Source organism: Colius striatus, chromosome 1 (genome assembly GCF_028858725.1).
Source record: "Colius striatus isolate bColStr4 chromosome 1, bColStr4.1.hap1, whole genome shotgun sequence".
NCBI classification, from domain to species: domain Eukaryota; kingdom Metazoa; phylum Chordata; class Aves; order Coliiformes; family Coliidae; genus Colius; species Colius striatus.
The window spans coordinates 108,985,192-109,012,910 of record NC_084759.1 but is presented as its reverse complement, the minus strand read 5'-3'; the positions used below and the strand labels follow the sequence as shown (position 1 = coordinate 109,012,910).

General features: G+C 46.7%; 1 protein-coding gene across 1 annotated transcript; it reads left to right on the top strand.

Annotated features, from left to right (window-relative positions):
- The first annotated feature begins 459 nt into the window (after nucleotides 1–459).
- CD80 (CD80 molecule) lies at nucleotides 460–27,651 on the top strand. The gene is made up of 7 exons (XM_062002814.1): nucleotides 460–568; nucleotides 734–834; nucleotides 13,106–13,456; nucleotides 16,000–16,281; nucleotides 18,492–18,617; nucleotides 21,864–21,968; nucleotides 23,913–27,651. The coding sequence occupies exons 2-6, from the start codon at nucleotides 747–749 to the stop codon at nucleotides 21,926–21,928; spliced, it is 912 nt and encodes a 303-aa protein (XP_061858798.1). The 5' UTR covers nucleotides 460–568; nucleotides 734–746; the 3' UTR covers nucleotides 21,929–21,968; nucleotides 23,913–27,651.
- Nucleotides 27,652–27,719: the final 68 nt, after the last annotated feature.

Sequence of the window (27,719 nt, the reverse complement as noted above, 5' to 3'; positions counted from 1 at the left end):
ACAACCAACATGTGCAGCTTAAGTAGTCTCTCTTAAATTCTCTTTCTGGAACTGAACTTGATGGCTTACATTAAGCTGGGACTTAAATGATGGTATGGGGTTTCTTTTGGTTTCCAATGTGGTTTTTTCTACTCCCAAAGTAGCACTGGATGTTTAACTCAGTTGCTTTTTAAACAGTGATTTGAGAAGCCCCACCAGTGCCAGTGCTGCCTGACGCTCGATGCCCGCCAGTCATGGGCAGGGCCCTTTTCTGCCCACTCAGCCTCCTGCCCCCTTGCTGGAGGCACGTCCAAGCCATCATGGAGAGATGAAGGCAGCTCCTGTGCGCACCCGTCCCTGGGTTAGCGGGGGCGACAGGCACTGCAGGCTTACGTATGCCCCATGAGGAAGCCGTGGGCGGGCGTGAGGTGACTTATGAGGCCTCACGCCGCCCGGCCTTCCGCCTGTGCTGCGGTGGGGAGCGAGTGCTTGCAGCAGGAGCCAGACACCCATGGCCCGGCACTGAGGACCCAGTCTCCTCCCTGCCTCAGAAGGTGGCCTCAGGGCCACTCACCCACAGAAGCCACAGGTACCCTGGGGCACCATGCAGCAAAGCAGGGTGGGCTGGGCTTGTGCTGATGGATTTTTGGGATGGCAGTAGAGTGGGAGCAGGAAGGAGAGAGATGAGGCGGTGAGTGCTGTGGCTCCTCAGATGCCATTTTCCTAACCGTGTCTCACTCTGCTCCTGTCCCAGGAGTTACAGGAAGATGGCGTGCCTGCCCACCACCTCACCAGCGCTGGCCTCGAGGAGGTGGCTGGGTCTTGGGCTCTTCGTGCTGCTCTGCCTTAGTTTAGGTAAGCAGGAGCGGCTGGTGTGGGAGGGTGGGAGGGCGGTATGCTGGGACTGAGTGGGCAGCAGCACCCCCATGACACTTGGCAGGGGACAGCAGCCCACAAGGGCACTTGTTCTGGTGGTATCTGCCAGGACTGAGGCTGGACTAGGGTCTAGGGTGGCTGACTCTGCTGACCGTGCTGGCGGGCGCCGAGGACCTGTCAGCTTTCAGCCTCACCAAGCTGACAGCTCCCAGAGGGGCAAGTTGATCACCCATCCCAGCCAAGATGCAAGGAAGGCGAGTATTTGTGGAGTGGCTGGCCTCTGCAGGGAATGCATGGCACGGTCCCTCGGGCTTCAGCTTCTGTGGTGGGGTGGTTTCTGTAGTTTTTTTAGGATGTCTGAAAGTAAGTGCATGGTGCAGAAGGCAGGACAGGGCAATGGGTCAGCGGGCTCTCCACTACTCAGGCAGCACAGCGCAGAGCAAATGCCTTTCCAACAAGTCCCTGTCGGAGGACTGCAAGGGCTATCTTCAATCCATCTTCCAGGACCTGCCGCAAGACTCACTGGAGTCCACAGGTCCCTCCTGACCTCAAGAGGCTTGGGATGAGTCTTCTCAGCTATATGAAGTGTTAACCTTGAAACCACACAAAACTCACTTCTGAGCTGGGGTTTGTTGTGGATGCAAAACAGGTTGCGTTTATCAGCAACTTTGTTGTTCCATTGTAGCTAATGATACTCCAGAACAAAATTGGGCTGAAATGAAGCTTTGATTAAAAATCAAGTGATGCAAAATTAGGAGTATTTGATGCTGATGTTGTGAAACTGGGAGATTTTTGATGCTGAGTTTCATTTTGAGTTTCAGTCACAGAATCTTAAAACAAAACTGGAGAATTTAACAGGGATTGAATAGAAGACTTCACTTATAAAGAAAGCAACCACTTCAAATGCCACTCACTGAGATCTCTGCTCCCCTGTCTTCCCCCACACTCCTGCCCCTTCCTCTGTGCTTGCAAAGCACGTGTCAAGCATAGATATATTTTTTAATGTACTGCAATGGGGAAACAATATATCATGTGCAGAACTGTTTCTGTACTTTAAGAGTTTGTGGTGTGTTATTAATGTAATTATGAGCATGTGGTGATTCACCAGTCATATAGTTTCTCTAAAAAGCATACTAATTCCAAGGCCAAAGGCTGGCAACGCTTGGAAATACAGTCTGGTGCATGCTAATATCCAGTACCAGAAATAAGAGTTTGATAATAGAAAAGCATGTGTTCCTATAGTTGTACTTTTTTCAGCATCATTTACTAAGGGAATGATAGGGGATCATAGTTTATCCTGATTTCTGTCTCTCCAGCTGTGTCTTAGGCCTCTACTCATAGTTGTGAAATCTCTGCCTAGTTTCATCCAAATTTGACAGGAAGACAGTGCTGGCATAGATGTGGCATCCTTGCCCGCTGTGTGGAAGCTACCTGAATGGCCACAGCCCACGGCACTGCCTTACAATAAAAAGGGCAGGAAACAGCTGCGAGAGAGCTGTAAGGAGTGTGGGGCAATGAGGCCTTGGGAGTAGGCTGGAAGGAATGGGGAGAGATGCCTGGGCTGGGAAACACAAGGCACAAATCTATAGGCCAGCAAGTCATCCTGTTGCTGAGATGACTTAGCTCTCCAAATCTGAGAAATCGCAAAATTCTGGAGTTTAACTCTGCAAGAGTCAGAGAGAAAAAAAGGAAAGCCATTTTAGAAGCAATGTATCAGCTTTTAGGGCATAATTGTTAGATGCTTCCCATGCAATGAGGCTGTGGAAGTCCTGATGCCTCAGGAGCAGATTGGTTGGCAAAGAACAGCATAGCAGATGCACTTCCTTTCTTTCTCTGCATGCATGCATCCTTACACTGTCGCCATTCTCTCCAAAAAGAGTTATTCCTACATTAGTGACCTTTGAAAATACACATACAGTAGCCACAAATGAGTGAGTTTAAAAGCTTTACTGACATTTGTAGCTAATGCCTTGCCTAGGTCACCCATAGGAACCACAAGGACCCACTTTTGACCTTGTCATGGCAAAGTAGCGAAGCTTTGGAAGTCTGCCATTGCCCTGCCAGTATCTTTCCACGTGTTGTTAAGGTCACCGAGGCCAGCATTTACAGAACTGACACCACATGCGACTGCTCATGACCGCATTGAGGCACAGTCAAGGCCGGCCCTTAGATCCTGTGGCCACAACTTGCATTCTTGGGTTTAGCCCAGGTGTGCTGGTGGTTGCTCACCTCCATGCCGCAGCTCTCCAAAAGGTCGGGTTGCATGGCTAGCTGATGGTGAAAGCAGGTGCTTTCTGTATACCCTGTGTGCATGAAGTAGTAACATAGGGAATGCCAGGCTGATTTTTTACATCATAGCAGTAGAAGACAGTAATGGGGCTAAATTAGATAAGGTGTTTTAAAGGCTGTATTTCATAGGAAATCCAGCTCAAGCTGCACAGAGACTTTTGTTTCCCCTGGAAATGAATTTTGCTACGCTGAGGTTCACTTGAGGTGATCCACTGAATGACAGTGTAATTTAGAGCTGCTTCTGGGATGTCATCTGCTGCTGGAGACAGTGATGTTCATGAACACCCTACTGTTTCAGCACAGTGGAAAAGCGACCGAACAGCCTTGATTGCAGCACAAACCTCTTTATTTGCTGCCTCGACGCATTGCCAATGGGTTGCATCCTATCTGCAAATAGATCTATCTACAAATCTAGGTCACACCTATCTACAAATTGCGGGATGTTCTCAGTACCAGTTTGTTACACTAGGAAAATGTTGTTAGATTTTACTCAGTCTGATCTTTCTGAGCCCTGTGTGCAAACGTGGCGTTGGCACCAATTGCAAGGACACAGCGAGCCTGGCTTTGCGTCCATAGAGTATTCCTTTCAAGCTTCCTGGAGTCTTTTCTCCCCACTGAGGACCACTAAGTTCTTGGTTTCTTCCCAATGATGGCATTTTTTGGGAAGTTTCAAGGAAAATCCCTACAACTTTTCTAAGTTAGTGGAGAGTTGAGAAAGGAGAGAATATCCACTTCCCTCCGCACTGCGAGTGAGCGCTGGCTCACAAGTAGCTCACTCTGGGAATCCCCTCTTGCCAATAAAGAGCTCGGAGTGGAGCTGCGTTTGAGAAAGGGACAAAGAGGGCTGAGAACAAGAAAGATCCCCTGCTTTGTGGCCCCTCTCAAATATTGAAGTGTCTAGCAGTGCTCTTTAGGTGCTTGGTGTTTAATTCCCATGCTAGCTCTGGTATGGGTTGTGTCTAGGGCAGATTTCATCACAAAGACGGCAGAAATTTTTCTTTACATACCGGATTTGCCCACTTGATTACGGGATGCAAATTGAGTTTCTGCCTTACTGCTTTTGCTGCCTTCATCTGGTTTTTTAATTTCTGGATTTTTTTCCGGATGAGTTTCCTTCTCCTCCTGTTCCAGACATGCAGAGAAGAAATGTCTTTAGTTCAAAAAACAAGAGCAACAGACCTAAGGAACTCCTTTTTCTGTCTATCTGTCCACCTATCCAGAGTGAAAGCTGAGCTAACAGCTTGTCTGGAGAAACAGAAACTCAGCTAAATGCTCCGACTCTGCTTATGGACTCTGTTTTACTTCTTGTGTTGTGGGTTTTTGTAAATTAAAGAATTCTTTAGAAAAAAAACAGAAAATTAAAGATAGACAAGCTACATCCTTACACAGTCAAAATACAGTTATGTGCCTGCATAGAGAGTTTGTAACATTCCTTTCACCTACATTGTTTGTTTTCTCCCATTACCTAAGAATGAGCCCAGATAACTCTGGTGAGCTCACATTAGTCTGAGTGCAACAGCTTTTTTGCATTTCTTGGATCACAGAGACATTTGTAACCTTTTTTTTTCTGCATGAATGTCAGACATTCCTGCATTTAAACATGCAAAGTTTGAGGCTGAAGGTTTTTACATGCTGCAGTAGGTTACCAGAAGTTGCCACCCTGTACACCCTCACACCTTTCCTGCCCGCTGCTGCCTCAATTCTTAGTTACAAGTGTGGTTTGATGGGTGTAATTAATCTGACACAAATGAAGGCTGCCACTGACAGTGTTATCCCTCTGCCTCACTTGTGATGAGTTAAGTCTTCTGCAGGGGTCAGATTGCTCTCTTCAATGACAGTTTGCTTTTACATCCCATGCTGTGTAGGAGGGAGAGGCAGACAAGGCTACACAGATGAGGCGGCCAAATGGGACATTGCCACCAAAAGGTACAATGTTGCTCCTCCCTCAGATAGTTCTGGTACCTGTCTGATCATTGGATGACCTAATTCACCTTCCAGCTTAGCAGAAAGATTCCTTTCTTTCCCCTTGTTTTACACTGATGTGGCACATTGAACCAGCCTTTGGAGAGATCTACAGGGAAAGCAGTAGGAGCACATAGGATTGGAAGGGAAAAGGGAGACAGATCCCCTTTGCTTATGTGAGGAAGGCATGAGATCAGTGCCAGTTTGTCTAACCTGTCTAACGTTGTGTCAGGCTGGAAGAGAATTTCCACATTCAGAGAAACTCTCCTTCATTTTTAACACGTGCTTGCTACTGTAAGTGCTACACGCACATAGATGTATTTCGCATGAGATAGCAAGGCAAATGTGCTGAATGCAGTGAAGCCTGTTTGCTTGGCAAAAGGAGGTCATTTTTGTTTTCAAATAAATTAACTTTATGTTTAATTGTAGCTCTTCTGTCCCCTTGGAGGGCCATCACCATCGGGAGTCTCAGGAGGTCGTTTGAGAATATGTAAATCTTTCCCAACACGGAAATGCCACAGGCTTTGCTTCTGCTTTTTTCACTGTTATGCTTTTAAAATATCATTGGTCCCAGGGGACTCCCTGGCTGAAAACAAAAGTGCTGACTACTGGCTAATGGTGGCATCTCTAGCTATACTGTGCTCAAAAGATGTTCACCTTTTGGCAAGCCCAGAATGCTACTGTATCGTACAAAACATTGCTAGAAAAGACCATCCAGGCAAGTGTGTCTGTGCACCGCTGCTCTCACCAGAGCAAGTACTCTCCAGCAGGGCAGTTTTAAATGCCTAGCAAACAGGATTTCATCCCTGTGCTGGGAGAAGGGCTTCAGTCTGAACAGACATCGCTACAAGACCCTGCCTCCTACGAGCCAAGAGAGTGCCTTGCCCACACTGCCCTGCCCTGTGATGATCCCCATGGCTGTCTTCAGCAGCCCCTGCCCTATGCCTTACATTTCTCTCTCTCTGCAGCTCTTACAGCTTTCAGACACCTCTGGGCTGCTTTCGTCTGGTTTCCTTAGTCACCCTTAGTTAATTACCACTTGTCATGCTGCACTCTTATGTAGGGCTGTTTAATCCAGCCAGTCCTCCAGCTTCGGGACTATTGTCAAGGTCATCATCTGCAGAGCTGTTTGTGAGTTAGTGTCTAAGCAGAGACCAGGTTTTTGTAAACAAGATAATGGCTACCAGGCCTGTATCATTGCTAGCTGCACTGGTGACTATTGCTGTGGCTGTGGGCAAGTACTTTAAGAGCCTAAAAGTAATTTTTCTAATTTTGAATGGGCTTATGTGAGAGGTATCATACTTGATTTTCCTGGTTAGTCAGCACTGTCACCTTCTATTAGTTTCAAGACTGGGCTGGCTACTTGGGGGAGCAAGCAAGGCAATGAAATGTGGCAAGTACTGAAGAAAACTGCAGCTTTAAGCAGCAGGGAGGACCTCAACTTGAAAAGCTGTGCTGCGAGGACGGCAGCATGCATGGCAGTGGTACTGGAGGGATTAGGGAAAAGATCTGAGAACATCTTCTGCTGGGAGATGAATATAGAGGAAGTACAAAGTGATCCAGTCAGCAAGAGACAGAGCCTGCAGGGGAAAAAAAAAATAACAAATTTATTTTTGTCTTTGTGTGTGACAAATCTCCCCCAAAGGCCTGTCTTACACAACAGCCGTATCTAGTTTCTGCCCCAAACCAGGAAATCATGACAGTGCTGAGCCAGTTGCAGGAATTGGATCTCGAGAACTAAAATATGCAAATGCTCTGAGGACATTCAGATTCATTGTCCACTCTGCCCTTTTGTCATCCTAATGGGGTCACCCACTCCACGTGCTGGGAACAGAAAAAGAGAAGTTTCAGAAAGACTCTTCCCTTTGCTCCTTTCACAAAATCAAAGACATCCTTCTGGCCCCATCACTAGTGTCCCTGCCAGTATGCAGCATGGGAGACAAGTAAGCCCTCCTTCCTCTCCTCCCCAAGAGACATGTAGGGTTCCGCAGCAAAGGGGAAGATCTTGAGACACGATGTAGTCCCCATCCCACTCCCAAGTACTTTCGCCTCTCATCTTCCATCTCATTGCTTGGATCTGACCTCCTGGCTAGTGCCAAGACTAAAATTTGCTGGCTGACTTGCAAAGAGTTGCAATCTTACTCATGTTGTAAACAAAGCGGACTGGGCATACCCAGGTGGTGGGCTTGTCCCAGCCAGGGCAGCAGTGACTCAGAAAGCAATAGATCTTTATCTCAAGAAGTACCGAAACATGAGCTGGAGCAAGAGGGAAGGGTATCACTGGCTGGAGCTGCCCCAAGGCTGCTGCCAGCCCCTTTACCAAAGTATTTCAGATTCCCTTTCCTTTTCTCACTTGCTAATTGCAGATAGTGGAACTTTTTTGTGATTAATAGAGTTTTGCTTTCCTTTAAAGCCAGGTTTTTGACAGAGTCAGACTCAGTCATGACTCACGCTTCCTTTCATTCCCTGTTAGGCCGTGTTGCCTTGTTGGCTTCATGGCAAAAAGGTGATCAGGGGGATGTGAAATCCGTTTTCACAGAACCGTAAACTCATAGAATCATAGAATGGTAGGGGCTGGAAGGGACCTTTAGAGATCATTTAGTCCAACCCCCCTGCAGAAGCAGGTCAACCTAGATCAGGCTGCAAAAATGGGTGCTCTGTCTGTAAAGGCAGGAAAATGTCCTCTGGTTTTCACAGCCACTTTTGTGACTTCAAGGGTTTCTTCCCTAAAGGCTTTGCACATGAAACAAAACAGCATTAAAATGGAATGAAGGCTGATGAAGGAGCCAGGCACCAAAATGCCTTGGGGATGGTATAATTATTTTCAAATCAAGCAGCACAGAGCTGGGCAAAGCAAGGCCACTGCTTTATTTAGGAGTATGGCAACATGAAGCCAAGAGTACATAAAGCCAAGTAAGTAGTGTCGTGCCCTTGCTATGCTGCTCCAGGCAGGGCACTCTGAGGTTACAGTGCAGAAGTAAGCAGAGATGAACTTTAAGAAACAAATCTCTTCAATTCATTTCCCTACCTTAGGCCTGCCATGCCACCATCATCAGCTGGGATTAATCCTACCACTTCACTGCTGTGGGCATGCTTGACTAGCTCGAGTGGGTACGGGGAAGCCAGACGGAGCGGAACTGCTACCGTGCGTCGCTTGTCTTAGGGACGTCTTTTCTGCTCCTCTCTCTCACTGCATTTGGGATGAGTAAGGGAACATGACCCTGCAGAAGGTCACCATGGCATGAGCAAAACAATCTGGATTTAGAGCTGCTTTTCTCTGCCAGAGCAGCAGCCCTGTGGTTTGTGACCGGAAAGATAGACTTGGGGTTGTGCAAGAGGAAAGGGCTGGTCCTCCTTTCTCTGCGTGCCTAGACTTCCCTTTGCATGCCTCAACTTGCTGGAGGGGAGTCTGAGTAGAAGGAGCCTAGGACACTTGCCAGATGCTCCTGCCCAGGTTAGTATGCAGTCGTGGACTCCTTAAAGAGGGCAGCCAGCACCTGCAGCCAGCTGGCAGCAGGGCCTGCCAGCACCTGCTTTTCTGTGTTTCATCCCATCCTTCACATTGCAGGGGGTACATACAGAGAAATGCAGAGGAAGGCAGTGTTTTCATGCACTGATGAACAATGGCTCCACATGTAAGTTACCTGGGCATCTGATAGGGTCTTTCTGTGAACAGTGTATTCACAGGAGTCTGTCACAACACTGATTTAAACACAAGGCATTTCTTCATGTATTCCAGTGTAGCATAGGATGTCTGCAGAATTTTAACTCCACAGAAAGCTTGGGGAGAATCTGATTCCTCAGTGGCAAAATCACCTGGGATAAAGATCAAGGGAGAGTGCCTAGTCCTTGAAAGACTCAGCTTTTAAAAATTTCTCAACTGATTCAATGTCTTACTCAGAAATCCCTGTAACATACTGCCTCGTCCTCAAAGGATAAATCCTGCAAGTTTGGGGAGAATGGGCTTTTCACCGAAAATGAGGGCCCTAAGCTGCAGAATTACCCAGGGACTGTTGGGTGTGATTCCCACAGCAACCCCAGGGGATGGCCACCAGAAGATGGCTGCAGCTCCACCAGATACGTTTTCCTCAGCTGACTGAGCCCTAAATACCACAGGTGCCTTTGCCTTGCCACCACATGAGGTGCACCTCCTCCCAGAGCTGCCCCAAGTACCTTTTTCCAGCCCCTGCACAGGCGGAGGGCAAGAGACGTATCAGTATCCCGGCGGAGCGGGGGTCCCAGGTGCGTGGTCCTTAGCAAAGTCAGCAATGCCAATAATTGAACAGCAGAGAGACCAGCTGCTGTTGCAAAGATGAATAGAGAACCTTATGGGAAAAAAAAAAGCAACCCAAGACTGTTTTGACCCTTCTGGTTTTGGAAGGCCACCAACAATTGGCCTTGAAGCTTTTTGCAGGACTATCAGTTGAAAAAATGTGCAGATCCACTGTCTTACCTTACCAGGGACAAATGACTCCAGGCCCTCCAAGAAGGACCTTTTCCCATCATATGTATTGCTTTGCGGGTTATGTGCAAGGCGAGGTAATGCAAGGTAAGAATGAAAAAGGACAAAGCCATTCAGAAAGGCAGAGAAATGGGAAATAGAAGGGAAAGGGAATGGCTTTGGGGTTTCTGTTCATCAGGAATTTCTGTTTCCATCAGTTCAACACCGCTTCTCTAGAGTGCTGCATAGTCTTTTACTGCTTTTTGCAGTCAAATGTCTCTGCTGGAATTCAGTCTCTGAAGCAGTCTTCTGTCCCACCTGACTGTACGTGTGGTCAGGATAACCAAGCTCTGTGGACAGGGAATTTCTGAAATGTGGCTTGGGTAAGGAGTGAAGGAAATATGGGTCTGGGCTCAATAGCTCTCCTGCTTGCTGACTTTTGGAGCAAACAAAAAAGAGCGGGTTTCCTCCACGCTCACTTTTCTGTTCTAATTAGCCCTGCCATATGGGGCATCTGCAGCACAGGCACAGTGTGAATGAGACATGTTTTTCTGCCTGGGAAACAGAAAGTCAGCCCTTCCATCAATTTAGCATTGCCACACGCCATGAGCTTCCAGCAACAGAGCGATGTGTATGCACAACAAGGGAGTGGGTGGGCTTCGGGGCGGTGGGAAGAGGAGGGGTCTTTTTTTCCCAGGGAAGTCATTAGAAATTATTTCCACAATGGATCCATCCCCCACAGCCTGGTTACAGAGAACATTCAGCACAGAAATGGGACAGAACTGAATTTTCATTTTTGCTTTGCAGTTCACCTTTAAAATGAGAGGGGACTTTTGTGGGGCTGAATGACTCTTCATGGACTTTGGTTCCTTCAGGTTTGCAGCATTCAGGTTGCAGTTTCAAGGGTGCAGAGCCTTTTAAGGGTAGATGTGACATAAGCAGGAGTTTCCAGCCCCAGCACATGTACTGCCAAGAAGGTTTTTGTTCTCCTTTTGGTTGCAAAGGAGACTCAAAGGGGCAAGGCACAGAGAACCTCATGCAACTCATGATGCAGTGTCACCCTGACCTTTGCTATACGCCTACTCTTCCCCTGTCGCTGAAAAGGAAAATAGAAAATTGTCTTTATCAGGCTCCACAATCCCAAAGTTTGGCTGGCTGCTCTTGTGAGTCCCTCCAGCAATAGTAAGAGCTGAACTGTGAGAACAAGAGAAGGTGTGGTTGAGGGAAAAAAAAAGAACACGAGCACACATAAACGCAGACACACAGGAGGAGGAACTTCAAGGACTGCAGCCTGAAGTGGGCTGCTTCTAAGGTGAACAGAAGGAAATGCTTTTTCACACGGCCTGTAATCAAATCCTGCATCTCATCTTCTCGGGGTGTTTAGAAGCCAAAACTACACATGCACCCTTGAAGGGGCAGGGACTTCTCCTGAAGGCCGAGTCTAGCAGTACCGATTCAACTGCTGATGTCAAGAATTCCCTAAATTCCTGGGTGCCAAAGGTTGGCAGGATATGGCATTCCCTCTCCCATGTGGAGGAACTGGTTTTTTCTGCCATTTTACTACCAGTTGCTGGCTAACACAGGTCAGCGGGCTGAGTGGGCTCCTGGCCTGCCCCAGGCTGGCTGCTCAGTTTGCAATGCATTCTAAGGGGAAGTACAGGTAGTGGGGGGAAAATAACTTGAGTTTGAACCATTCCCTTTGGAAGACCAGTGAAGCTGTTGAGCTTTAATTATGTATTCTGTTTTCTTTATTTAAAACATTCCGTAGTGTTGCCAGAACCTCCCTGATAGTTTTCAGTGTTTGCTACAGATTTAATGTAAAGTGTGCAAGTGGGACAGGGGTAGGTGTGCCTCAGGGGAGCAAGGTGAAAACTTCTTTCATGCCCTGTCCCAGGCTTTCTGTCTGGGCTTAACTTCAGCCCCAAGTAGCCCCAGATGCTGCCTCAAGATCTGGCCGTGCTGGCACGCTGGCTGAGCATCTGTTTGACTCCCTCCATCCTGGGCAGCTGGAGGACTGCAAAGCAGTTTGTTGAGGTGGGCTGCAGGGGACAGGTTGGTGCGCCAGAGGGGTCTCGCTGCCAGCTGTGTTATGGAGTCCCAAGGGTCTGTGAGTGTCATGGTTAGTCACCACTAAGCCAACGAGCCCTGGTGGATACTAAGCTTGTGGCTGTTTTGGGTGCTTCGGCTCAGCCTGAAGGTCACGGCATCCCAATGACACGCAGAGTGCTACACTCTGTGCCTGTGCCCGGCGTGGCTGCAGCTAGCAGCGGCATTAGCTGTGCCAGTAATGTGTGAGCCAGCATCAGCCAGGCTTTGCAGACCATGGGGAAGCAGTCCTCAGACTCAGATTTGTGAAGCACTCAGCTCACTGGCAGGTGCTACTGCATGCCGCTTGGTCAGGACTTCTCTGCTTTCTCTCTCAGATGCCTTTACCGAGGTCTGTTCCACGGCGAAGGAAGAAGGCATTTCAATCTTCTCTGTCCTGAGGCTACCTATTTCCTTGTTTTTCTGCTCTCAGTCAGCGGAGTGCAACAGATTGGTATCTGCCTCCCACTACTGGAGATGCGTGCTAAGGTAGTGAGCCTGAAGCAAGCAGGGCAAACTGTACAGCAACTTGACCTTCTGGACTAACAGAGCAGGATGTGCAGGGATAAGTATCACCTTGAAGGTTACACAAAAGCAGGACTAGTGCTAATCTGATCAAAATTGCACCCACTGCAAGAGTCTCAGCTTGTTATTACAGGCACATGCTTGTGTACTACCTATGGCACAGACAGGGTCACTGGGCAAGAGGTCAGGAATGCCTGTGCTGGTATGCAAGCAATCACAGGGGAGGCCTGTGGGCCTTCACAAATATAAATTTGTTATAGCTAGATTTGGGAAAATTGTTCATTTGATAGCACCGGGAGGCTTATGACAGTGTAGCTGTAATCACTGCTTATCATCAAGGGGTTCCTCCTAGCTTCTGGGATCTTGAAAGGTTTGGGGTTTTGGTTTGGGTTTTTTTCTTTATTGTTTTTAAACAAAACAAAACAAAAAATCAGCTTTCCAAAAAAACACAAACAACAAAGCCCCCAAACTAATAGTCCACTGTGTCCCTGTTTGGCATGCAGGGAACCCACCAGAGGGTGACAAAGACTATCCAAATGTTGAGCTCTGAAAGGGGAGAACAGAAGAGAGAGTGCTTTGGGCATGTATGGTTTTATCTCTTTTCATTAATAATGGCCATTCTTTTACTATAAAGTGTGCATTTTTTTAAGGGACCAGCAAAATTTCCATTCAGGCAGGAAACTGTCCTGCCTTTGCCTTCAGTAATCCATGCAGAAATCATTGTGTGCCTGCTAGTTCAAGATCCTAAGTAGTGCCGGTGCATCACTTAGCCAATGCCAAGGGAGGCCTCTCCTCAGCGCAGAGCTGCAGCTGTGGACAGCTCGGTGGGTGATGAGGAACATTTGTGGGTGCAGAGCTGAGCTGGGTGAAGTGAGCTGTATACAGCAGGCCCTGGCACAAGGCTGTCCCACTGCCTCCATGACTTTTGTTTGCCTCCCTCACCTACAGGCTATGCACAGAACAATGTAGTCAAAATAGTCAAAAGCAAAGCAGGGGACAAAGTTGGCCTGCCTTGTTGTCATGAAATTCCCACCTCCGAAAGCCTACAGCGTCACCGGGTCTACTGGCAGAAGAACACTACGGTGGTAGTGCTCGCCTACGTGGAGGGGAAGAAGATGCCCCAGGACAAGCAGTATGAGAATCGGACAGAGATAAACACCAGGAACCTCACCCTTTGGATGTCCCCTGTGGAAATCCTCGACAATGGCTCTTACCAGTGTGTAGTACAGCGCCTCAGCTCTTCACCGAACGGGGACTCAGTTGTTCTGTGCAATGAGCCGGTCATACTCCTTGTTACAGGTAGGTGGATTGCCTCCCAACACCTGATGTAGGGTGTGTTAACTGTTTCCACTCCAGCAGCCTCCCTCCTTACTGTTCCATAGTTACTCCAGATGCAGAAAATTTACCTTTCCTCCCACCAGACTGACTTCTTCGCCTTAATGCCTCTCTCTTGGGAAAAGTCCCCTCCCCATATACTGCTGCTGGTGAGGACTGTCCTGCTCCCTACTGTCTTCTGGGAAAAGCAGAGACCAAGCCCTTGGTGCAAGGGAAGCATTCAAGCCAAAAGAGGAATGGGATGGCATTGCTTCTCTGTGGCCGCAGCAGCATCCCAGCCCTGCACCCAACCCTTGGGGAGCCCAGCCTCTCCGAGGGGCCTGGCTAGCTCACCGGCTGCACTGCAGCTCCACAACCTGAGGCTGAACTCAGCTGGAGATTTGAGGCTTTTTACCTTAAAGAAATAACCCGAGTTCCTTTGCTCAAAATGAATCTGAATCTTTTCTTGGAGGCTACAAAAAGTTCCGTTGACAAGATTTTCCATTTCCACCACTGTTTTTGTGGTGATTGGTTTCAACCCAAGGCAGAGATGCTGCTAACATATATAAATACAAACATACATTTTAATACCTTTAGCAGCAGAGAGTTCCAGGAATCTTCCAGACAACTCAGGCAATGAGAGTGCCCCATCTGGAATTACTTTTGTCAGAAAAAAGAAAAAAATCCACACTGCTGAGGTTTGTCCATTGCCTGTTTGCCTGAGGACATGGTGGGCATATGTGCAAGGAGACAAATTTAGTGATCTTTCTGGGAACTGATATGAAAAAAGGGAAGTGCACTGCCAGCACCCTCTCTAGTGGTGAAGGCTGAGGAGCTAACTGCATGAAAGATGTGAAACAACTTTTTTTCTCCCCGTAAATACTCTGGTTTCTTTCCTTCCAGAAATCCCCTCTCTAGCTCAACAGGCCAGTTGTAATGATTATGGTAGACTTTTGCTCCCTTTAGTAAAGTGAGTGGGGACGAGGAAAGGGAAAGCTGCTGGAATTGGGTTAACACGAAAAAGGCACAAAAGCATTCCTCCCTGGCACCTGATCAGAGAGTCTCAGTGAAGACAGCTGGGATGTTTGAAGGGACTTTCCAGGCTGGATATCAATGCTGTATTGCTGAACAGAGAGTGGGCCTGGGAAGAAATCCTGGTCTCTCCTCATCTGCCTCCGGTTGGCCATGCAAAGTTGAGCAAATTTCTTTCACTAGTTGCTGGGAAGTGTACACTGTGGGTTTGTGGTCAGCAAAAGCCGTGGGACATGTGCTTACAACCGCAAGGCCGTCTGCCTTGTGCAGACCCCAGCAGTTGTATGTTCCAAATGGTGAGTCGGGCAGGGAGCGATCACAGGCAAACCTTGGCTGCTCCCAAGGAAGTCGTCTTGCAGTGAGCTGAGCAGGCTGCTGCAGCTCCCTACCTGGCTTTGCCACAGCTGAGGCTAGTGCCTGAAGGGTGTGCAGGCGGTGGACCTACAGCTGGCAGGATTGTGAGGGAGAATTTGGTCCCTTTGGCAGCAGCGGTGGTGGTGTGACTCATGCCCACCAGGAAGCGTTTCTTTTTCTGACTGGTGCCTCTACTCCTAGAGATGTGATCCTACTGAGATTTTTTTTTCCAGTGAGAGAATTGCTTTAAATAGTTGTTTTGCCCCTTCTTGCCTCCTCTTCCCTCTCATCCCGAGCTGTTCATTGGAACCTGTAGACATTGTCAGTTGTATCCATGCAACTGTTTACACTTTGAAGCAGATAGGCAAAGAGAAGCAAGATGAGAAGAACACCACCTTTCTTCTCCCTTTTCACCCATATCAAGTCGTCTCATACATTTCACCATGCAGCATCACAAATACTTGCAGCAATGCATCTGACCAGGTGGGAACACATGGAACAAACTGTGTGGGTGGGAAACCTCTGAAAACTGTCTTTGGCAGTGAGACAAAAAGTCCAGTGAGAATATGGTCTTAGGGGACCTGTGCATTGCTGTGCAGTTTTGCAATGACTAGCATGACTTGGTCTTGCTCTCAGCTGGGCCTTTGGGAGGAGCTTTCATACGGAAAATGTAATCCAGTCTCTTGGTGGCCACCTCACCTGAGAGATCAACATGTGGCACATCTTTCCTGGCAAAGATGGCCCCACTGGGAGCTTCTGGCTGGAAAGGAACTAATGAGGGAGGGAAAAGGAAATTGTCTACCATTGTCTGTAATGTAGGGTTTTATTCAGTCCTATGTTTTTCCTACCCATATTGTGATTTCTTCTGTTGTTTCACAGACTCCTATAAGTAGAGAGAAATGGCAGCATTGGAGAGGTAGGGAACATAAAGTCTGTTTATTGCTCAGGGAGGATAAGCAGCAAAGACCAAGGCCATATCCAGTCAAGGCTCTGGGGAAAAGGCTAAGGCACAAGAAAAGTCAAACAGGTTATGACAGAGGAAGAGTGCCCCATAGGGGAGCCTTTGCTTTGGCTGAGAGTGATAAAGACTGCAGCCCTCGCTGTGATATGCCTGAATGGTAACTTCACTTTTCTTGCTTCAGCTGACTTCAGTGAGCCGAATGTAAGCGCAGAGGTATCCGCTGATTCCTGTGAATTAACTGAGATGGTGGTAAGATGTTCTTCTCATGGAGGTTACCCCAAACCCCAAATCTCTGGAGCTCTCAACAATGAGCCTGTGGCATGGAATGTCAGCTGGGTTTCCGAGTCCAGCCTCAGCCCGTACAACGTCACTGGCAAGTTCAAGCTCAACGTGACCAAAGACACCAACTTCACTTGCACCGTGAAATACAATGGCTTTACCAAGTCCAGCAGTTTGCTTCTGAGTAGGTTTTATTACCAGTTTGTGTTACAAAACTATTTTGTTCAATCTGCTAAGTTGCCTCTCTGGAAAATCAGTAGATTTTGTGTATCTAGTCACTCAGGTATGACCCCAATGATCCCACCTGTGAGCTGCACACCAGAACATTTCAAAGGCTGTAAGGCAGGAGAGTTACAACAGTAATTTACCAGCAGAGACTGACAGCAGACTGTCTTCCTGCTGGTCTACTGTGAATTACCGTTGGGCTGAGAGGGCAACTGGATCCCACTGTGATCTGGTGATGACAGCCTTGGTGGCTCCCACACGTCGGGGTTGCCACCATTCAGTGCTCCTCTGTACCAGAGTGGCCTTGCTGCCAGTTGCGTGGCACAGGCCTTGTATTCAAATAGTGGGACTTGAGAAATGTGTGTGCCTTAAAAGCCACAGGTTGCACTTGAAAAGAATTTCCCCGTTTAACAACCATGTTTGTCCCTGATTCAGTGACAGAAACTGTCAGCTGGGGTCTAGACAAAATTCTGCTTTCATACACATATTTAATATAGGGTTATCTCATATGGAAAAAAATCCATCACTGTGTGTGGCTTAAAAGTGATAACATAATAGATAAGTGTGTGCTTTGAAAAGCTTGAGGCACAAGTGGAAGCAGCATAAGAGAAAGCAGCACGCTACACTGCAGATGTTTTGCAGTAGAAGGGGATTTGCAAGAAAATTCTTAAAGCCAAAAGGATTTATTTCTTTTAATGTTGCTACCAAAAAAGTATTCTGAAATGTCTCTGGGTCTGCTGTTCTTACCATAGAGATAAGGGCACCTTCAAGGGAAGCTAAGGGAGCACTATTTTTCCTATGAAATTGTACCTTATTCATCAAGGTACCTTATTTGTCAATCAAAGAGGCTTGTGAAGAGAAGCACCATTCAGCTGCAGAATGAAGCCAGACACTAGTGCTTAATGAACATTGGTTATTGCTGGATGCAGTGCATAATGTCCCTAGAGGTGGTAGTGGAAGAAGGTTTTGAATATCATAATACATAGAAAAGGAGAGGAACAAAAAAAGGTAATAATAGTGACACACAGATATCACAGAGATTCACAGAATCACAGAATCCTAAAGGTTGGATGGGACCTCAAAAGATCATCTAGTCCAACCCCCCTGCCAGAGCAGGCCACCTAGAGTAAGTCACACAGGAACTTGTTCAGGTGGGTTTTGAATGTCTCCAGGAAAGGAGACTCCAAAACCCATCTAGGCAGCCCATTTCAGTGCTCCATCACCCTCACAGGAGGGTGCAATCAACAGTGACAACAGCAGTCACAAAAGCCCCACTTTTTGATTTTTAACATGTGGAACCATCCCCATTTTGCTATGTGTCTTTCACAGACACAGACTTCCAGGCAGAACACAGCCTCTGGTAAATGTAGGAGGCAAATCCCACTACAGTAGAGGGGAAGACAGATTGTGCAGCGGGTCAGGCTAGTGTCTTAGAAGCTGAATGAGGCTTAATTGTGCCAGATGCAGAGGATGAAAATCTGAAGAACTATGAACAGACCCCAAGTCTGTTTCTCCTGAAGTATTAGGCTTGTCCTGTGCTGTACAAGTACTGCCCATTATCTGCTCTTAATGTCCAAGTGGCAGAACGTGGTCAGCAGCAGTGGTGAAATGCCAAAGTCTTCAGACCCACTGAGACAGAGCTCTGCCACAACACTCTTTTCCTGCCACACATGAAGAAAGCAGTCTGTTCTAGTCTGTTTAATGCATCATTCTCTGTCACCCATGAATTCAGAGGGAAAACAAAATTAGGCATAAATCTGGTGAAAACAGTTAGAAAAACTGCAGCATGTCTTTGAGAATGGAAGTTTTCTAGATATGGACTCAGGCTTTTCCAGCAAGTCTAAGCAGTTGCTTTAAAAGCAGTTTATGTGGTTTTAAATATTGCCTGTCTCAGTCCCATTCTGGACAAAGATCCAGCATTTCAAATTCTGTGGATAGAAAAAATTTCAGCACAGAGCAGCACAAAATTTCCGCACAGAGCAAATGTGAGAGAATGGAATGAATCTAGACGCCAGGTTTGTCTGACTCTTTATTGAATAGGTAAATTTTCAGGCTGAATATCTGAGTTAGAATTTGGCCAGAACAACCAAAATTCATGTACCTGCTCTTACATGAAAATGCCTATTTGTTGTCAGATCTTTTATTTATGTTTCATTCCTTTTGTCTCAGCAAAACCAGAGGGCTGTGCTGTCCCTACTGTGCCTCCATCTTACAATGTCATTACTGCTACAAGTATCATCATTATCATCTTCCTTTTGGCTATCACCCTAGCAGCAAGATACCTTCCAAGGCATGGTAAGTGTAGCTCCTTTTTCAAGAAACAGTTACTGCTCATGGAGTTTCTATGTAAAACACACGTTTATAGAAACTGTACTGGCACTCCTCATATTTTTGTACTTTCTTCTCATTTCCTTTTTTTTTTTCCTTTCCATGCAGCATCTACTGTCACAAAATCTAAGTCCAGCTCAGGACTTTCCTATGTTTTGTGTGCAGGCAGCACTAGGGTTCACGCTTGAGAGCGAAAGGGTGATGGCAAGATCTGACAGCAGGTCAGATTATTTCCAAAACCAGGGGTCTACGGAATTGAAGAGGTTCCCAAAGGTCCATTTTTCTGTATTAAGGTGCTTGAAGATGCCAAGAACCTTGATGTTTCTGATAGATACAACAGAGCACTAGCAGTTTCAGAATGGGATCTCTTTACACATCCTTCTTAGACAATTCTTTAGAAAAGTCACAGAGCTAAAGTTAAAAAAAATACATAGTGCTAGGGCCACAGAAAGGACTTAAGCATAGCAATGTCCCACCTTTAGGAGAATCCTAATCGGGAGAGAAGGATCTGTCTTCTTCATGTGGCCAAAACTGGCACAGATGAGGTGCCTTTTCCCACTCTATGAGGCATACATGGTGTTCCTCTATGAGGAACACCAGACACCTCTCCAGGGCTTTTTTTCAATGGCAAAGGGAATCTGAAGCATCTCAGGGTTAGCTGCCAAGCTGAATAGATTTTGTAATTATTTTTTTGTGGCTCAGAAAAACAACCAACAACTATTAGTTGTTGATCCTAATCATGTCTAAGCTGACCTGGCCAGAAAGCCCCTGAAGATGTGCGCAGACATCTAATGGATTTATAAGGGCAGCTAGGCACCCAGCCACTACTGAAAATCAACAGCAGCAGATGTCCTATCCACACCCTTCTGGCAGTCCTGGAGAAGGACAGCAGGCCTTGCAACAAGTTATAGACACCACCAAAGCAAGCTCTGACAGGTCAGTGGGGAAGTCAAGTCTGGAGGCTAGATTCTCACATCGAGAGTGCTCTGTTCAGCTCACTTAAACCATAAGCCACCAGTCTGAGCACCTTAGCTCATCCTGGTCACAGGGGAAAGAGGTCCCTGTTGGAAAGAGATTACTTGCTAGGAAGCAGGGACTAAGCTCATGTAGGGACACACTTAAGTTTGGCATGGTTTTGCCTTATGCTACCTCTATTTCAACTTCAGACAAGTTCTCTCCTGTGTCAGAGGTGTGGAGGTAGCATAACTCTTTTTCTTTTCCCCTCTCCACCAACCACATCCCTTCAAAAACCAATGTGACCACTGAGTCAGGCTGGGCTAATTTTGATTTTGGTGGTTTATTTTTTTTTAAAAAAAGGAAGTTTCTGGAAAGCAGTGACTTGGCTACACCTGTGCACCTCCTCATTTTCCACTCATGTGCCTCTGACACCAGTGCTGGTTCTTCTCTGCTGCTCCCCGGGGCTATGTCAATGGGAATGCAGCAAACAGGTTGGAACCAAGAAAAATCACAGCTGATCACAGTCTGTGCTGTTAGTTGCATGGAAAATTTATTTCTCATTGTAGAAAAAAAATGAACTGGAATTGGAAGTTTTGGCTCCAAACAAATCCGGTTTCTTTACCATTAAATTAGCAAGATTCTGGAGCATTCTGAGATAGCCTTTTATAAAGAAACAAAATTGCTTTTAAAGTAGATGTAAAAAGCACAGCATTGTGGTAGAATGTGTTCCCCTGTAACAGCGTGGGACCTGGCTGCACAGACTGCAACTTCCCTTTCAGTATCATTTTCCTGATATGCACAGGGAGCAGATTTCCCAGGTCAGGTGGTGCTATTTTGTACAACCACTTTTGAGACCAGGTGTATACTGTAAGAAACCAAAGGTGGAACTTCAACTTCCCAGTTGTCACATTTTGATGCTGCTGTGCATTGCCTCCTCTCTGGGAAGGGAAATACCTGTCCTAAGAGTGCTTGCTGGTGGTGTTGCTACAGGTCAAATTCAAGAGCTACTGTTGGAGCTCAGAATAGCTCTGAAAGTAGCTCTGTCATTTTGGTATATGGAAAGCTGAGTCTGGAGCAGCCTCGATGCTAGGAGTGGTTTCTGAGCTCAAAAAGCCATGTGTCAAAGAGCTGAAGTGTGGGAGGGAAGAACAGAAAGACAGAGCAAAACGGAAATAAGAGTTCTCAGATGTGTGACTGTGGTGGTGACCAGAACACGTAAGTGCTTTGTTGAGGTTCACACCCCCTTACTTTGAGGAGCCCACAGCCCATCTTTGCAGTAATTTAAGAATGGAAACTCTCGAGATTTTTCTTTTTTTTTTTTTTGTCTCTTCAATTTTTAATGCAAAGCACCAAGATTAGACCGAGAGTAGAGGTCACTTAAAGAACAGCTTAGGATCCAAGTTGGAAAGTTTGTGCGAGTACAAAATATTTGTAGTAGTACAGAGAGATTCAACTGGAATTATTAAAACCAGAGTCATTCATAGATGCTGAGGTTTTAGGAGGATCTATTTAATCTGGACTCCTTTAAAGTACTGAAAGAGTCACTTGGCTGGTTCTAACAGTGAGTTTCTTTCACCCGCTTGGTAAGACAAGAGGAAATGGAAAGAAGCTGGAACACAAAAAGTTCCATTTATACAAAAGAAAAAGCTATTTTACTGTGAGGGTGAGGGAGCAGTGGCACAGGCTGCCCAGGGCCCTCCCTGTGGAGGCTCCTTCTCTGGAGGTCTTCAAGACCCGCCTGGACATGTTCCTATGTGACCTGACCTAGGTAGACCTGCTTCTGTAGGGAGGTTGGACCAGATGGTCTCTAAAGGTCCCTTCCAATCCCTACCATTCTGTGATTCTACGATTCTATATAGTGATGTGGCACTTTCACCATGGTTTCCCTTCTGACTACACCTTAGCATATAGCAGCCTGTCCTTGTGCTAGGCTGAGGCCGTAGCCCTGTGCTAATGATAATTGGCTTATTCCTATGACACTGTATAGATAACATTTATATATAACAGAGCTTTTTATCAGCTCGGACCATGGCTATGGGCCAGCCACATTCAGATGTACTGCAGGGATGTCCTGCCAAGGAAAACCAGAAGTAACTAGACCTACAAGATTTCTTTTTCTTTAGTTTCTTCTGCCCTTTCTTCCTACTCTCAGTTACACTTTGTTAAAGAAGAAATGTGGATTCAGCACTTTATGTCTTCTGCAATTGCAAGTACTAATGAGGGAACTTCTTTTTCAGTCTGTTCTCACTGTTGTAGGCCTCAGGATTCAGTGGAAGAGAGTACAAAAGAGTGTACGAAGCCACCTGCGAGCTCTAAAGTGACATCTGAAACATCATCTGTATGACCAGATGGCGTTTGCAGGTAGTTTTCTTCACCATTATTCTCTTGGCAAAATAGCTTCTCAAGTACTTTTACACTCTCTTGCAGTGTCAGCTCACAAAACCATGTCTGGCGTTCAGTAGGAGCATGCGCTGCCCTTTAGGGTAAAAAAAAGCAGTAACGCCATACTGCCAACTAGGGGACATGGTGTTTCTCAGTCAGGTAACCAGAGGAAAGATGCTCATGTTGCTTGTAGGGCATTGCTTTGTTTGGGTTATTTCCAATTTCCAGAAATTAATCTAGTGAAAAATGATAAGAGGACCAAATTTCCTGGGCTGCTCAGTTGTTTTCTCCACAGAATGTGACTTGAATGGATAGTGTGTAAGTTTCTGTGACATTCATTGCCTTAACTAACATAATTTTTTAGGGACTAAATGGGGATGAAGGGGGAGAGAAAGAGAGAGATGAAAGAAAGGGAACATTCGACACATTGTCAGTGTCTCCTCTGAACCTGTGTAAGGAAGCTCATTAATACCTGAGTTTGTAGCATGGTCATCCATCTGTCAGGATCTGCACTGACATCCCCTTCCACTGCCCTCATGCTCATTTTATGGGCCTCTCAGCTAAGAACTGGGCAGTCTTTTAGCTCCTGTCATGTTGGACTCATTTGTGAGTAGCTCACCACTACTGCAGATCCCACATGTGATTTATCCCCTAGAAGTTATTTCTAGGTGAGCCACATGCCTGATGTGCCTGCACGGGAACATCGCTGATGGTAGAAACAAAGGACTGAACAAATGGTGGTGAGGGAGAGGTGAACAACACGAGAGCAACTCCAGCTTTCCCAATAAGATTCACAATGCCAATCCACTTAGATATCTCCATTGCCTTCAGCAGCTGGAGGGATGGAGAAGGAAAAGTTTCGCCTCTAAGGCTTGCCTAGAAAACAGTCAGATTTTAAAAGGAGTTATTTTCCATAATGAGGTCTTGTGAAGGATGGCCTGGGGAAAAGTCTGGCTTACCAAGGTTTTATGACTACAAAGCATTAGATTCATTTTGGCTTGAAAGCTTAGCTCTGTTCAGGGCTGTGTCCTCCAAAAAGACATTTTTCAAGTCAAGAGACTTAAGGAGAGATTAGCAGCTCACTGGTCGTATTTATTCACATCATTATCCAGGTGACTGCACTTCCTGCTCTCACCACAGCAATGCTGAATTGCCAGGGCAATGCTGTGGAGTCCTAGAAGTCAGGAATTTGTCATGCTATGCGTTGCAGTAATCTAAAAGCTTAACATTTTTGAGACAGAAAGGAGGGGAAAATATCCTTCAGGCCACTCGTCTCATTTCCAAACTTGCCCACCCACTCATGTTTTCCTCTGGGAAAGGCCCTATCTGGAACAGATACTAGAGCCTTGGTTAGCATGAATTCTAGGGGGGTTTTGTGATGGGAGTGGCGGGACTTCAGCTACTGAATAAATCCATTCTGCCACATCTCAATTTTGTTGTAAAAGTTTGCCAGGTTTTATCTGTACTTGACTGCTGTTTCCCAGCTCCAGTGCCTGGAAGGGTTGCTGTCTGTGGACAGGGATGGAAGCTGAGCAGGGATGGAAGAAGCTGGGCAGGGATGGAGGTGGGGAACGGACCTGGCCCTCATCTCGGAACCATGCAATGTGCTGAGCTCTGTCTTGTTGCTGCTTAAATAGGGCAGCACTTATCCTCACTTCACGGAGGGACAGCACTTCTGTGTGGTCCAAAGGGTTTCAAAGAGGGAGCTGAGCTGCTATGTAGCTCACAGTAGTGCCCGCCTTCAGCTGTCTGGCCTTGAAGAGCTCCGGCTTTGCTGTAACTGAAGCCCTCTTGTGGAAGGCTACCGCAGGTGATCCTCGTTTGTCTCGGCTCTGCGACATTCTGGCAGAAGAGGGGAGAAAATCAGTAAAATCCTTTCTTTGCATTCCTCAGGTGTCTAATCCTATGTATTCCTCATTGCAGTCCCCACTAGTCGTTGCACAGCAATGCTTACTGCGTTGACCCTTTGGCTCTCTGAAAGGGGATGACAGCAGTAGAAAACTCTGCTCGAGAAGACTGACAATATAACCTTCTGTGAAAGAATACAATCCCCCACCTGTGCCACAGAAGCTGAGGGTTGGACTCGTTACAACGGGGTGGCTGGAATTCCGGCTGGAAGGTCCCTCCATGCACCTGCAGAGAGGCAGAGGAGAGTTGTTGGCATCGACACACCGGTTCAAACCCTCGGGCATTGATGTTGCCTCTCTGAAGACGTGGGTGGCCTGCAGAACCCTAGCAGGTAGCCCGTGCTCACCTACCCCTTTAGCACCGAAGAGCCAGCCTTCGGGAGACCCGACACCCTGACACACAACCCCATGTCAGGCTGTGCCTCCATGTTGCAACTGCAAACAGTTACTTGTTTTACATTCAGCCTCGCACGGGTACCTGCCAGGACAGCTCTTTGTGCCGGAGAGGCTTTGGATTTGGACTCAACCATCACAGATACGTGTGCCTTCTCCCCTAAAGAGGCAATAATGCACACTTTACGTGAACATGCACCTCGAGGTGGGCCTGTACGCCTCTCGCTTCCTGTCAGTGCTATGAGACTTTGTGGGAAACAATCCGTACTGACAGCACACCTAACAGCTCACTAATATTGCTCACCTGCAGCAGTGGCAGGAGTTCTTGTACCCTTTCCCTCCCAAAAGCGTGGCCTCACCAGCCTAGGACTCACCATCCAGCTCCTCCGTTACATTACTCACGAGACGCAGGAGCACGCCTGAGACAGTGCAGCTCACGCATACGTGCGAGATCCTACAGGCATTCCCTTCTACCCACACTTGTTAAGCCCCATTTGAATTCCCAGAACACTCAGCAGTTCTCTCGTGTGTATCTACTGTGATGAAATTGCACCTCAGGGCCTTGCTCCACAAACACAGGCCTTCTTGCGTTCGTACATTTGCCTATGAATGCTTGCTTAGGGATAGCTCTTCAGGTTCTTGGGAGTCCCTCACAGCCACAGAAGGATTTAATTTGTGGGGAACAACTGCTGCTCTCTGCCAGTGCTCTCTCTACCCAGCCAGGACTTGAAGGAAGTTCCCTACAGGATGCTAACGGTGGATAGGACTCATCTGATCTGGGTGATATTCTTGCCTACTGTGTAGGAAAAAGTGGTTTCTCATTTTGAGTGGAAAAAAGGAAAAAGCCCCAAGCCCCAACAGGCTTTCTAAGTGACTCTGCATACTAACCAAACTCAGTCGTGCCCTGAGTTTGACAGATTTATTTCTCCCTTTCACTCTGTCCCTCTGCAAGCTGCGCCCATTCCCTTACTGCTCTGTCCATGTGTGTGGTTAGCAGGGCAGACTAAAGTCTGAAAGCACCATGCTGCCCTCTTTCTGGCACGTTTTGCTGCTGGAGCTGCTTATCCTGCTAGAAAATATTCCATCCATTTCCATTTTTTTTTTCCTAGCAGGTACGTTTCGAGAGAGAAACTGATGGAAGAAATAGTAGGAAGATTAAAAGCAGTTCATAGAGGATTGAGATATGAGAGGCTATAGGGATCAAGTTGCTAGTAAAAAAAACAAAAGACACCGTTCCCTTTCTACTCCTGCAGAGTCATGCTGCCTCTCAGCTTTCTTACTGCTTTCCCATAGTTTGAGGTGAAATAGGAACTTTAGAATATTCTTATGGAGGGTGTTTTAACAGGGAAAAGTAGGTAAGGTGGGTGATAAGGAAACAAAGCTCTTTGTGCTTGTGCCTTGTGGCTGCAAGCAGAACACAGGTAACACAAAAAGCAGTTTCCAAAGGCAGCCTGACCTTATTGCAGGGCAATGGCGTCTCATACTTTTCAAGTTTCCTTCTCTTTCAGCCTACTCTGGTTCCTTCCAGCACAAACTACTAGCTTCCTCCAGGCTGAACACCCTCTTTTCATGCCTTTTTCATGTCTGCTTTGTTCAATTTCAGCACCATGCTTCCTTCCCTGCTACAACCACGCTGTCTTTTCACCTCTCCAGCCACGCCACAGCTCTAACAGTTGCACTGGCACGTTTTCCCTCTTGACTAGCCCCTGCTCTACCTCTGCTCCTGACTGATGATTGCACAGCCTCCTTAAGAGGGCTTTGTCTTTTGTGCTGAGCCACATCTTCCTACATCACCACAGAGTCCTGTGACACTTTTAACTCCTTCTAAAGGAAACAAAATGTTTCACTGACAAATATGTCCACCATCAGTTTGGTTTAATATTCTTGATGGGCAAGTTATTTGTTTTTTTTCCCCAAGCACTTATACTATGAACCATGTTTGCTATTGCCTTATGCTTTATTCAGTAAATTGCACACAAATGGTTTCCATGAGACCTTTTCAGCTTAATATCTGGGTCTTTGTACCAGGTGAGCTGCTCTGTTTATCACAGGCATTTCATATGTAACACATTTTTCCCTGGGTTCCTCCTTTTACAAAAGAATAAATGGTAAACTCAGTTTCCTCTCCTCGGTAACAAAAGATATCTGTTCCACATGCTGTGATGGGGTAGAGCCTTTCATGTGAGACCCAGACACCATTTTTCCAGCTGCTAAAAACACAGGCTGTGTAGCATCAAGGTAGGTGATGGAGTTGGTTGACAAAAGCCGCGTCAGGTACAGGTGACACCAAGATACATCTCTCTCTGATGTGTTCAACAGCAATGAGAGAGTGGCACTTGGGTATCCTGCTTGTGACTTCCACACTTCTCACATCTGCCAATTTGTTGGTGACTACCTGAGCAGTGCAGCTGTAGCACTCGGTTGGCAGAGAACTTGCTTCTCCCTCCCAAAAGGGACGTTCTCTGCAGAAGCACAGTCCAGTGTAAGATGTTCTCACCGTGTCCCTGTTGCTTGTGGTTCTTACTCTGAAAGGGAAGGGCCAGTAACTTCAGCGCTTCAGTGCTTTTGCTGGGGCATGGTGGGGAGTGAGGGTGTGCAGAATCCCTTACTTTTGTATTTAAAAAAGTAAGCTCTTAGCCAACTCTCCCTCCTCGTTTGGACAAAGGCTTTGAATACAAAAAAAATGAGGAAGTACAAGGACCTAAATTCATCAGGAAATGGAGCAAAAAAAATGGCTCTTGATCTGGAGTGTAGACAGAAGCCTCTGCTTCCCCTCACTGATGCGCAGCACAAGGACACCTAGCAGCTCTTCCTTCCTGACATGGAAGGAAAATCCACACAGCTACACCTTCCGTCCCATAGAAGGACATCCCTGCATCAACGGCCAGACATCATAAAATCAGTATTCTTCAGATGTCACCGCAAATACCATTAAACAGGAGCAGAGAAAGACCGAGCAATGGCACACCTAAATATCATGGGACCTGCTGCACAGGCAAGAGTGCAGGATATTGGGTGGGGATGTAAAAGAGGGAAAAACTTAAGCCATCGCTGTATAAACACAATGGCAAAAAAGTGACTCAGAAAGGCCTGCTATTCTGTTCTTTGCGGGGACAGAGGACAATAATGGTACTGCCACCAATACATGCAGAGCTTAAAAGAGGAAGGGGGAGAGACATATCCGTACCTCTGCTTATTCAGTTCCTTCTCTTATATGTAGAAAATGAAAAATCAAAGCTGGTTGATGACAACCATGAAACACACATATTTCCTCAATTAAAAAACTGAACTGTGCTGAGGTATTTGACAAATAAAATGCTCATTTCAGAAGTCAGAAAACACAACACCTTCTTGGAAACATGCTGTGCCAAAAATCTGCTTTGGGTGGGTGGAATGCGCTCTGTGGAATCGACTGTTCGTATTTCAATCA